At 53.7% G+C, this 12,853-nt stretch overlaps 2 protein-coding genes across 2 annotated transcripts; both read left to right on the plus strand.

Moving 5' to 3' along the window:
- Window positions 1-439: 439 nt before the first annotated feature.
- BDP55DRAFT_646496 (uncharacterized protein) lies at window positions 440-863 on the plus strand (the record flags this gene model as incomplete). The annotated part of the gene is made up of 1 exon (XM_060573711.1): window positions 440-863. A coding segment is annotated over one exon (347 nt), but the record flags the coding sequence as incomplete, so codon positions are not given.
- A 7,938-nt stretch (window positions 864-8,801) lies between these two features.
- BDP55DRAFT_690221 (uncharacterized protein) lies at window positions 8,802-10,804 on the plus strand (the record flags this gene model as incomplete). The annotated part of the gene is made up of 3 exons (XM_060576839.1): window positions 8,802-9,063; window positions 9,114-10,369; window positions 10,436-10,804. The coding sequence occupies 3 exons, from the start codon at window positions 8,802-8,804 to the stop codon at window positions 10,802-10,804; spliced, it is 1,887 nt and encodes a 628-aa protein (XP_060434959.1).
- Between the last annotated feature and the right edge of the window lie 2,049 nt (window positions 10,805-12,853).

Consider the following 12,853-nt stretch of genomic DNA (forward strand, 5'->3'; position numbering starts at 1 on the left):
TGGCCAAGAGCATCATCATTAGCCATGCCTGCCATTCCCATTTTCAAGGACACTCCGATCAACGCCTCTAAGGCATCAGGAGCCACTCCCCAGACCGAGGAACCACAAGCCAAGGACCACAATAACGTCCCCGAGTTATCCCAAAGTCAAGTCGGCGCACCCGCACCATCATCCACCCGCCAGCAGCCATACCCGCCGGCACAGCCTGGTGCCGCCCCGTCTCTCCCTGTCCAGACAGCTTCCGCACAAGTATATCCTGCTCCGCGTCCAACACCAACTCAGAAGACGGATGATGTCAGTCCTCCGCCGCCCCAACCAGGTGCTGCCCCGGTGCCGGTGGCAGGCACGTCGACTCTGCCTCCTCCGCCAAAGGCAGGCCAGACCTACCAGCCTCCAGCCCCAACGCCCGCCACTACGGCTACTGTTTCTTACCCTCCACAAATGGGTATCCCTCCTCCAACCGTGTCACACGCGGCGTTGCGAGGATCTTCCACGTCTACTACTAATGGACCTCAGATGACTGGGCCGCGACCTGCTCCACTAGGAGGCGATCCTCCACTCAGTCTTGAACACCCTCCAGGATACCAGCAAGACGTTAGTGCGTCTGAGTTCAGTAGCCATCAAAGAGCTGCTCACCAAGCTGCAGTAGCATCATCGGCAGAGAGGGGCTATCAAATTCAGCCGGAAGAAGGAGTATGGGACACTGCGAAGAAATGGGCGCAAGCTGCTGGTGGTAGTTTGGCTGCGGCCGAGCAAGAAGTCTGGCGAAGAATCAACAAAGACTAGCATAGTCAGTCACGAGTTCTACGTGTCAGCGTATCAATCAACTTCACACTATCAAATACCAAACCCATCACTTTGAGCTCTAGATTCGGATGGACATCGTTGTGGATTCAATGAGGATCGATCCGAAGCCTTGCCATCGGCTGTTCTTCGCCATCTTGGCCAGGTGCAGCTGGCGACATGTCGTCAGTCTCCAACCGTAGGGCATCAGGCGTCTGGCTTTCTAGGCCCCTCACCCTTACTCACCTTTTCCCAGGTTGATCCATTCTGATATTCTGCACCAACAGACTAACTAGCGCAGGTTTCTCGGCTTCGCGATTCCATCTCTGTCCCCCTAACCACTGCTAGTGAGGCTGCCTGACTTCCTTTCTTTTGGAGAAACCGAGACTTACCCGGTTCACGATGTGGCAACAGCGCGTCGAAAATCGAAGACCAACGCAGTCTATGTCACTTCCAACATTCTATTTCCGTCGTTGCCGTCGTGATTGCTAAACTTACACTAACGTCGGCCGAATTCCTACCTTGTCGAGCCCGTCATTTCCTAGCCGTCCCGTCAGAGAGCTGGACTCGTTCTGGCTATGGTAAACATCAAACACATCGATAAGACTGATAAAACGCCGACTAACATAGCGTACTGGAAAGAGTTCATCGCTACCCTGTTCGCCGCCCCTTTTCCCCTTGCGGCTGCAGATGTGATCTTGTCAGCCTCCCCCAATGATCCGCCTGATGTCTAGTACCCAGTATCGAGACCAGTCGACAAGCAATCGATGGCGGGGTAAAGTCGCGTCATCATTGGTCTATGATCTCCATAAGAGCCGAGCTATAGACAGCGGCCACGGCTGGAGAGTTGGCGTAATTTCCCAAAACGTCCGAGGTTGTTATGCAAGCAAGACAGCCACTCCTTGTCGGCGGCCAGTCCGGAGGATCCACAGAACAACTCATCGAAGACTCGGTAGAAGCTGACCGGCGGATACTGGGGGTTCTGGGAGGCCACCGGCGCGAGACGTTGCATCTTCGCACAGACGAAATCGTCAAAGACGGCCTCGTATGTGATTGCTCTCAGATTCGCACATCTGATCTAACGGGAGTGTCGTTTGTCGATTTGCTCTGTGGCGTATGACGGCGTCACGATAGATGTCCGCGACCGTTGCCCAACTGAGGAAGACAACGCTAAGTTTCACTAAGCTGTACAACACACAGAGCCCTACGACAGAGTTTTTGACGGACAAGCGATGTGCGTCGTTAGCGTCACGTCAATATTCACGGCGGGCAGACTGTCGCCAACGGATTCGCTCAACAAGCTTTAACAGCACACGGTCTTCTTGCTAGCGACGAATGATGGATGGTGGGAGCCACTTTACGCGTGTACAATCCGTGCCGGATGGCGGTCCCCGGGCGTCAAGTCGCGCCCGCAATCTGGATAGCGATGGCGGGAGCTGGCGACCGTCTTAGGCGAGGGTATTATGGGTTCTATCAAGGACATCCATGGTTGTAGGAGCTATAGCGGATTTCCGTTATATGGAAGAACGACTCTCCACCGGCAACACGAATAGAGCACCAAAGGCCAGAGGCATTAACGTGACGCGTGTTGTTGCCGCCAAGTCGCTTTCAAGTTGCTGAATGATTGGTCTCTCATCCACTGATCCTCAGTTACAGGAACAAGAAGTTCCTTTTCCCGTTTACGCTGGTCTTCAGCCGGCTTTCAGCCCGACCCATAGCTGTCAAACCTGAGTCTTTTTTGGCCATGGTCCAGATCAGCTCATCGTGGTAGTGTAGATGCCTATAGGGGCAACTTCGTGTGCACACTAGAGCAGACGATTGAGCGAATCACAGGCTGCGGGCGACGAGGTGGGCGCGGCTCACAAACAGGCGCGTCAACGAACGACAACCCGGGTTGCCTGTGAGGGGTAGAGGAGGAGTAGCAACCAGTCGCGTAGTCAGACGTGTTGGATCGCCAGCCCTGGTGAACCCTCTTGGCGCAACAGCCAAACCGACGTTGTCTCTACGGATACAGCAGGCATACACGACAAGAGAAAGAAAAGGTTTAAGTTACGGCACCCAGAAGAATTGGTTGAGTAAGCGGACAAGTCACGATAGGCGGAACAGAGAGCCACGTTGAGGCAGGTCAACTAGAGCCGTTTCGTCCTGAAATGACCAGTTGTGGACAAGTCTCACGTCTCATACAAGAGCCCAAACGCCATCATCTGTGCGGCGTATTTGAATTTTAGTCCCTCTTGATTTGATTTCCGTCAAAGCTAAAGTATTAGCAGAGTCTCAAAGAGGACAGTTGTCGAGGAATAACGGCAGATGGGGACGAACCTCACGGACAACGACGCATATATCTGATTCGGGATCAAGTAGGGCGTACCACCGCTGAGTGATGACCTTCGCGATTGCAACACAACGGCAAACGAAAGCGAAGTGGATAGTTTTCAGCTTGAGGGCCGTCGGCAGAAGCTGCTGTAGGCGTGGCAGATGCAGGGCCAGCCGGCTATGGACGGAAGCAAATGGGACGAAGCAGGCGTCCATATGTTGGACAAGTCGGTCTTAGACGGGGTGACAGGCGATGGAACCCCAAAGTTTAAAGCCACTGCATGTGGGAGGACCATTTGTATGGTGACGACGAGCAAAGGTGGAAGATGTTGCCCGCACGAGGATGTTTGGCAATGTCATCAAGCACCTGCATACTGGCAAACCTCGTTTTAAGACACTGCACGAGACGAGACGGCACGTCGTCGTTGTTTTGTATTTTTATTTTTATTTTTTTTAAGCCTTCCTCACGGCGCTACAGTAAGATCGATTGCCGCTGGCTGTTGGCGCAGCACGAGGGTAGTGAGAAAAGGCCCGGCGACCCAAGGAAATACGAAAGACGCGGAGAAAGCAAAAGATGCGAGAGCCAGGCCGTCCCGGCGGGGACGAGAGCGACAATGACAGACGCACAACTTGCAAGCCGACGAGACTCGCGAAAAGGGACTGCGGTCAACGGTCAACCCAGTCGAGGGGCTGAAGCGAGACAAGGGTGTGTCGTTCTGCGACAGATCTGAGACAGCTTCTGCCCCTGCTCAACCCCTGGCACAGCCCCCGCGTCCCCGGTGGACTTGCAGTAGACCGGACCCAAATTCAGCGAGTCACGACCACGAGTCAGCAGCGAGTGGGTGGGATTTCGACACGCTGTACAAGAGGATAGTGTCCCACTATCAGAAGCTGGGTTTACCGTACGGCGTACCGTGGTTCTCATTCTACCGCGATGTGTCACTGTCAAAGCCTGGACATGGCCAGTGGGCTGCGGAACGGAGAGGACGCTACGGGGTGAGAACGAGGCGAGAGTCGGATGAGATCAAAGACATGGCAAAAACTGGCCAGAAGATGAGAAGACGACCCAATGGGAGCATATCGGAGGACAAGACGGGATCGAGACCGGAGAACGTTGAGAGTGTTCGGCACCGAACAGAATTGAAAGTTTGGCCGGTCGATTTGAGAGATGGATCGCATGAGAGAACGATGAACTTCCATCATGATCATCCGCATCATCCATCCGTTCGTAACTTTCAGACTCAAAAACCAAAGTAAGGATGGTTGGAAGAAAAGGCACCTACGAGCTATGGACGAACAATTTCAGTACTCCTTACGGAGTAGAGGGGACGGATATTCGCAGGCAGACAGACGTGCCAACACTGCAGTCTGCAAGGCACGCCGCACCATACAGCACGACACCACGATCATCCACACTGGTACATCCATCATCGATTCTGACGAGGCACGCGGCACGCTGCACAGGAAGAAGAGAGGGGACGAGCCCGATGGGTACGTACCATGGTCAGGAACGGAACATCGGGACAGGAAGAAACCAAGGCCAAGACCAACCCACACAACCGCAGCCCCCCTAGCCTCACCCCCTGCAGATGCTTACCTCAGCGACAAATCATATTGCGCCGCCGGGCAGCTCAAAGTCAACTTCAAACGTGCTTGCTCCGTGCCACCACCAGCAACGGCAGCAACAGCAACCACCCTCACCAACATTACCACCACCACCACCACCACGACGATGTCTGCCGACCAACAATGTCAACGATATTGACGACGTCCCAGCTCCATCATGGCGCACTCATATACCCTCCTTAATGGTTGATTACGGGCACGCCTATGACCTCTTCCCCCCTTTCCGAGATGCGTCTTTGGTCTGGTAACATCCGCGTGGTCTGGTCTCTCTCTCCTTTGCATCCCAGGCACAAGAAAGTTTCTGTGCGGCATCGTGTCGTCTTTTTTGGAAGCGCGATGCCTGTCGCGTGGACATTCTCCATGTTCGGCTCGTGCTCACAGTTACTGCTGCTGCTGCTGCTGCTGCTCAGCAACTACGAGTGACTCCTCTTACTCGACCATGTCCAAAACATTCGAATCCACTCGCTATCCTAGGCAGACAACCCGACGATTCCATTTCGTCGATGAATCGCCTCAGGATACCAACAAATGGACTGGCCTGGAAACTGCAACTGGAACTGGAACTGGAGCTGCGACTGGAACTTCTTCGTCTGACCCCCTCATCCACATGGTCCCGAGGCTCTCCCTCCTCTCGGCAACCCTCCGCTCCTGATTCCCCTGCAGCCCTCCCGGAACGCGACCAGACAGATAGGTAGACAGACAGACCACATATGGAGAGACGAACAAACTGTCATCCACTCGCCGCAACCTCTCACGCATTTTCTCCGATCTCTAGCCGTGTGTGCTCTGCATGCTGCAGCTAGCCAAGCTAGCTTAGCTCAAGCTCAGCTAGCTAAATCAAGCTGCGACTGAAGGCAATCTCTCGTCTCCGCAGCCGCCGCTGCCTCCGTCGCCGAGCCGTCAGCCTATCTGAAAACTGACATTTCTGTACGCATCGACCCAGGAGCACATACCTACATCTGTGCTGCTTTATGCCTGCCGCTCCTGTTCTCGCCATTGGCACAACGGCCGAACAAGAAAAAAGAAGCCCGAGAGCGGATCTGCTAAAAAGGATAGGATGCCAGGTTCATCATGTGGGGAACCAGGGATTTGACAAAACAGGAACAGGTGTGATCCCTGCACCGCACTCGCTGCCAAAACAAGAGCCCGACGTCAGGATTCTCTTGCTTCTCCTGCCAAACACTCTCATTCATGATCTTCATACCCGAGCTTGATTGGCCCCAGGTAGTCATGGGTAAAATCTCAGGTTTCCACACCAGTCGCTCTACAGTCTCTGCCCCTCCCCATGGCCCCCAGGCCCCATTGGCCTGGGACGGGATGAAGGACTGGGCCTTGTACCGCGGCGGATTTACCTTGCAGATGTGCCGTACTCGGCCTAGGTACTGACACTCCAGACAAGTCGTATCGTATCATTCCGATACTTGACTGAGGTTCGTCCGTGAACCCTGCCTTTTCCTTGGTTTCCGCTGCGAAAGGTTGGAACGCAACGCAAAACTTGTCCGCTCAAAAAGACACGAGGGCAGAAGGGTAGAGTTTTACGGACAAGGGGTGGAAAAGAGAATACTGTGGTCACTGGAAACTGCTAAGGAAGGAAACCAACAACGATGATTGTGAGGCCCGCTCCAGATCAGGCCCAGTCCAGGTGGTTTCGGCTCCGCGCCCACTCCTCACTAATCATACATTCAGCAAGTTCAACTTACCGGCCGCCGGCTGCAAGCTACTAGCCGTGATCCATTCCGCTGCCTCACTTTCTTCCTCCCCGATGCTCCCCTCTAGTCTCTGCCCTCTGCCCTCGGCCCCTGGGGCCATGTCGCCACATGTGGGTGTATGGGATGAGACAAGCCACCTCCTCGGGAACTATTTCCTTCGGATCGCTAGGGTCCTCGCCAATTCTCAGCCCTGAATAACTGACTGCCCTAGTCGGAGACCACCGAAAGGGCCCTTCTAGCTCATACGTCAAGTGCGGTTATCGTCGATACAGGGCGATCAAGTGGATGGCCTTTGATCCAAGTTTGGTCCTGTATTTCGTCACGACGAATTTCTCTGCTACAAACCCACAGCTGCACCGCCGCCATGGGCTGCACAATATGGCGAGGGGACGAGGAGGTGAGGGGGGGGCTAAAAGGTCTAGAAGGGGGAGGGGGTCTTGACAAGGTCTTGCAGGTGTATCCGTATGGAACTGGATGGATGGGTGGATGGATGGATGGATAACCAGGCCCGACTCCAGAGTTAGGTGAGAGAGAAGTATCCCATGGCCCATGGCTTGGTGCAAGTGAACCTCCCATACGTTATGGCAATTGTATTTCCTACTGTCTGCCCTCTTTCTTTCCATCCCATCGCTGCCCTCTTCCTGACTGGCTAGCTTTGCTATGTTCATGGGCTATTCCTTACACTTTTGCTTCCACTCTCCATATCTCTTTCTCTCTGTCAGCTTTCTCTCAGTTTTCTTGGTCCTCCACCCCCCTCCTACTCTCAGTCCCTCGGACTCTCCACACCACCATCAGCCCTTTTTCCTTCTGCTTCCCTCATACTCTCTATCCGGACCTCTCTCTGCCTCTTACTCAACTATATTTCCCGTCACGCTCTCATCGCGGACCCGAGTTCGTGCCATGTACATAGTTTATGAGCATACATCCATCATCTGGGTACAGCCCTGTCGGCGTGTTTGATCCTTGTCCCCGTCTTCCAAAAGCAGTCGGGAGTAGGCCGCTCCCTGGTTCATCGGCATCTTACTCCCACACATCCACATCGACGAACAGATGTTACCTTGTCCACCACCATAAGACCCCCCTGTAACTCTTGCCCTCTTGCTGAGCCAGGCCAAGCACATTCTCGCACACCTGCCTCTGGCCCCAAGTTCACAGACAGGAAGAGGTTTGTATCAGGGAAATCCGGCTTAGCTCCAACCGACGTTCCGAACCTGACCGTGCTGACCTATTGGCCTGTTCATGGATGATGCTTCTTTTTCCACACTACTTCTTTTATACCTCCAGGATCCGTCTGCACCGCCCCTCGACCTGTCTTCTCTTTGCTCTCCTTTCGCGTCCCACTCACCAAGGCCTCACTGCCCTTGATTCTCATTGCTAGTCACTCCTTTTTTCGAGCCTTGTAACCTATAATACTTTTTTTCCTTTTTCGAGGGGGCTGCCTCTTCGCATCTATAATACCTACTCTCCGGGAGCTGGCTCTCTTCATCCCGCCAGGAACCAGGACGGCCAGCTGCGCGCTCCATCACTCTCACACACATCTTCAGCCATCAAAGCACCAAACGAGGTTGTCGATTATTGCAAACTCAACACGCTCCTTTACTGCCTTTGAGGATCGTTCGCATACATACATACTATATAAATACAGAGTACCCAACACAAACTCTTATTACAAAAGATCCTCAACCTCGCTGTCTAGCTGAGGACGGGAATCCCTACCGCCTCCATCTATACACCACCACTAGCCTCATCGCGAGGACCCGCTGTCCTTAACGCTCATCATCGTCCACCCGTCCCCGAGGAAAAGAGACCGGAAAGGGATCAAGAGGAAGCAGAAAGAGAAAGGAGCCAAGAAGGGAAAGGAAAATTCTACGCGTCCCCTGGCCCCAACAAACATAACCACTCACGTCGCCGTCCATTACTCGCCCGGTCCGGAGATTATTTGTCTCTCTCCGCTCAGGTTGGCCACTGCGCCAGATTCTTCCAAGTAAGTTCCTGGAAGCATCCTCTGTCGGCCTGCCGGATCGCGCTCGTCGATACGTGGGCAGTGTGGATCCCCCTCACCCCCCGACTGCCGTCAGATACAACTGCCACCCTTGATGTCCCTCGTCCGAGGATCAATGCTAACAACCCACCGTCCCCGTTCAGCATCAACCCGATAATTGATTAACCGCACGCTCCCTTGTTCCTGTCTAAGCACCATGGACTCTGGTCAGGCACAGCTGTAGGCCCCATCCCGTCCCTGCAGCTTCCGGCATACATGACTTACAAGTACAATTTAGTCGGCAACAAATACACACACCTTCCTTCACCTTCAACCCTAACAACAAGTTCAGAAGAGACGTCCCGCCTCGCACAACGACCATCATCAACATGAACGGTAATGATATGCCCATCAAACAAGAGGGCGTGGGAGCACCCACTGGTGTATGGACAACTCCAACGTCTCAAGGCATGAGGCCCAGGCCCGCGACCATCCACGAGGGATTCTCCTACAGCATGGGCGATGACTACGGCACCCTCCCATCGTGGGATTCTTCGCCACTGCCAATGCAACAGACTCCCAGCGATGCCATGTCCCGACCGGTATCAGTTCATCAACAAGACTTTTATCCCGTCACCACCATGGAGAACAGTGAGTCAACCTCAACAGAGGTTACCTCTCATGCTAATTATTTCCATCAGACTGGCAACAAAAGCCATGCGAAGACACTTTTGAGTTCCATGGATTGGATACGGAGATGATTGGCCAGGCATACACTACCGACGAGGCCATTCCTGTACTTGATTTGAGGTACCAGCAACAAGACAACGAGCCGTTCAACTTCGACTGTGGTCCCAACCCGCGACGCATGTCGGGCTCATCCTTCACCATGTCCACGTCCGGTGCCCTTTCGGACATGCCTTCGTACGAAGACTTCTCGGCTGCTCTGTCAGAAGCGCCATCATTCAGTTCAGACTACCCGCCGCCGTCTAACCGCAACTCATTGATGTCGTCGACCCAATTGTCGCCGGTTGCGTCTCCCCGGATGACTCCCCAGAGCCGATCTGAACTTGTTAGGACTCAAAGCCGCGGTCGGGCTTCTCCTTCGCCTCGCCCTGGTATGCGATCTGCTCCCTACAGCGTCGAGCGTGGAACGACAAAGAGATGGTCGACAGGATCGTACGGAACTCAACAGAACAGACGTCAGACACCGTTCGTGTTTCATCAGGGGCACGATGCATTCGGTGCCCACCAGCGCATGTCTTCGAGACACTCATCGCCGACGATCCAGCACCAGCAGGTCCCATTGAACTTCACCAATCTCCAGGCCGCCCAGCAGCATCCGTTCATGATGGCCGCCCCGCCGCAGTACCAGAGAAACAGTATGAATAGTATGCTCTTGCCGTCGCAATTGCCCTCCAATGGCTTCCACCCCGATGCTCATCACTTCGAGGCCCCGCCGCCGCTTCTGTCCCATGGCCTCTTCCGCATGCTCCAGAGCAACGCCGATCCCCATTCACTTCACAGCCACTACACGGATTTGTCCGACCCGCCCGATTTGTACGCTTCACTTCACGAGGAGCAGATCCCACCGCCTCCTGAGGACATGAACCCCTCTGATCCCGATCTTGTTCCCCACGAGCAAGAGTTGCGGTTCGAGGGTGACTTGTACACGCCCAGATGGGTAAGAGGTCACGGCAACAAGCGCGAGGGATGGTGCGGAATCTGCAAGCCGGGTCGTTGGTTGGTTTTGAAGAACTCGGCCTTCTGGTACGACAAGTCGTTCACCCACGGCATCAGTGCCGCAACGGGTAATCCTTTCCAAGAGCCTCAAGAGACACGACGAATGGATGGGAATCCAGATGTATGGGAAGGCCTGTGCGGTAGCTGCAACGATTGGATTGCGCTCGTCAGCAGCAAGAAGAAGGGTACCACATGGTTCAGACACGCGTACAAGGTATGTTGCACGGCATTGATCATGAATGTTCTTTTATCGTTTCACAACAGGCTAACGGTTATGTAGTGTCACACCCACCCCAAGATCAAGGATGCGCCAAAGCGTCGACGTGAGAGCAATCACAACCGCAATCTTGCAGCATCTCAGATGGCCAAGCCAAAGGTTGAGCCTCAACAGCCACAGCAAGCACCCGCAATTGTACAGCAGGCTCCGATTACGCCTCAAACTTCATCGGCATCCGTCACCAGCACGCCTACGCCCGCACAGATGCACCAGCACCAGCACCAGCAGCACCAGCATCAGGTTCAACAACATCAACACCTTCAACAGGTGCCGCCGCCCATGCCTCAAATGAACCAAGGGCAGATGGTACAGAACCAAGCCCAGCAGAGGAACGTCATCAACCCAATGGAAGGCATGCCTGGCATGATTTGACGCGGTTCCTTGATCTTGTTATGGCAGAGAAACAACACACACGACTGATACCACTTTTTTCTGTTATTCTTTTCCTTTGTCACGCAGACTTACCCCCGCCGCAGCGCGTGCCTGTGGTACACTACCGAAACGTCGTCACGAAAAACAACGAACTTTTCCTGACCTACCTTCTTATAGACTTGGGCATCACGGGATACCTTTGGAGGATGGGACAAAATTTGGGAGGGTGCTAAAGGGTGTTGGACTTTTTTTTGACGGGACAAGAAAAACAAAAAGAAAAACTCCGAAACTACTTCCCCCGGATGACAGAGAGAAAAGGGACAATGTGTCATGACGATTTCCAAGCAAATCTTACTACCTTACCTTTTCACCATCACAATATCCACCATTACCACCATCCACGGTTGATTCATCTATCTCCTTTCCTTTCCTATATCAAGTTCGCTTCCTGACCGACGTTCTGTCTTCGTTTGAGCACGACCACCCATGCTTTATGCCCCGAAAGAGGAGGATACCAATTGTTAGTTTCGCACGTCGCTTCTTCGCCACGTGCAAAACATGACGTGACACCAGAGTGCAGGATCTTTTTGCGATAATGGCCCAGTTTCATCATTTCATCAACACCCACGGAAGAGACATTGGGGGAAAATGGGGGGCTAGTTTTGTTCCGTTCAGTTTGTTTGCTTCTCTTCTTTTTCTGATTTTCGTTCAGTCCTTTCTGTTTTTTTCTCTTTTCTTCTGTAGTTCTGAACCGCCCCACCAGCCCTTTCCCTTACATGCTCTTTCCACAACTTAATCGTAGATAGCTAAATAGTGAGACCCCAACGACTGGACCTGCAGTCGAAGTTTTGAATTTCGAGGAGGACATACCAATGATATCAAGGGGAGGAAAAGGTGGAATAAGGGTTGGGAAAACAAATGACTGGATCAGGGCGAAAGTAGGCCGGGAACATTTTCATGGTAAGACTTCAACAAAGTCACATGGGAGGAGGAGGAGGAGGACAAGACGGTCTTGGATGATCCGTTCTGGAGGTCGGGTGGCGGGCCAAAAATGGGAAAATTCGGTTGTTATCGTTGGGACAAAACCTCGGGGGCAAAGCCAGTACTAGTTAGATTTTTCGTTTAACCCGCGCAGAATGAGGAATACACGGTCATTTCAGAATGAGGAGCAATTTTGGTGATGATTCGCTTGGCGATATGACATTCACTAACAGCCTTTTTCATACCACGTATCACGTATCTAGGAGGAGACATATTTGTGCGGAATCCGGTCATTACTGCGTCTCCCGAGATGGACGAAGAGAGTGACAAACGATCTGAAGCGCCAGCCACACCACGGCCGTCCGTTGGCAATTAGATAGAGGGGGGAGGGGGCCGTCGTGATCTGTCCGTCAAAGGCTCGGGAGTGACAGAAGACCCGATCGCCTATGTTCAAACTGCCATGCCATGCCATGACTCCTCGACACCCCGCTTCCCCTTGACACCCTTCTTAGTTAAGACTCTACGCCCACTAGCACCAACACTCCCAAGTCCACATCCCGACCGTTGAGAATCGCGATGGGGACTTTGTGGGAAGAACGAAGAAAGATGTGCCGCAGAAACACATGGAAAACAAGATAGGGGACGTGAAGCCAGGGCGTGCCAGGGGGAGGGTGGGAAGGAGAGGAACAACGGAAAACGGCGCGCGGGATGGGTTCAGGGGTTTTCGGGCATGCGCAGGCTTGTAGAGCTGGGATGGCGGGGACTTGAAGACGTGGCATTGCCCAAAGAGGGAAGGACGAAGAGCAGGAAGACGAGGAGACTATACTAAGTACTAGGAGACGAGGAGGGAGACCAGCCCGCCGGCGCGAGTTGACTCGAACTTGGACTTTGACGCTGCGCGGGATCCAGGGACAGGGCAGGGGTAGTGTTAGTTGTGAGGGGACCCCCCCCCCCGACCCCTCGATGCCGATGGGTTGAAGATCGGTGGGGGCCTAGAGGGGCATGTCGTTTATTCACACATAGCCGGACGGACTGTTTAGCAGAAGATGAGGCCTGGGCCAGAGCCAA

This window comes from Colletotrichum godetiae (assembly GCF_030913485.1).
Source record: "Colletotrichum godetiae strain CBS 193.32 chromosome Unknown BDP55scaffold_4, whole genome shotgun sequence".
Classification (NCBI taxonomy): domain Eukaryota; kingdom Fungi; phylum Ascomycota; class Sordariomycetes; order Glomerellales; family Glomerellaceae; genus Colletotrichum; species Colletotrichum godetiae.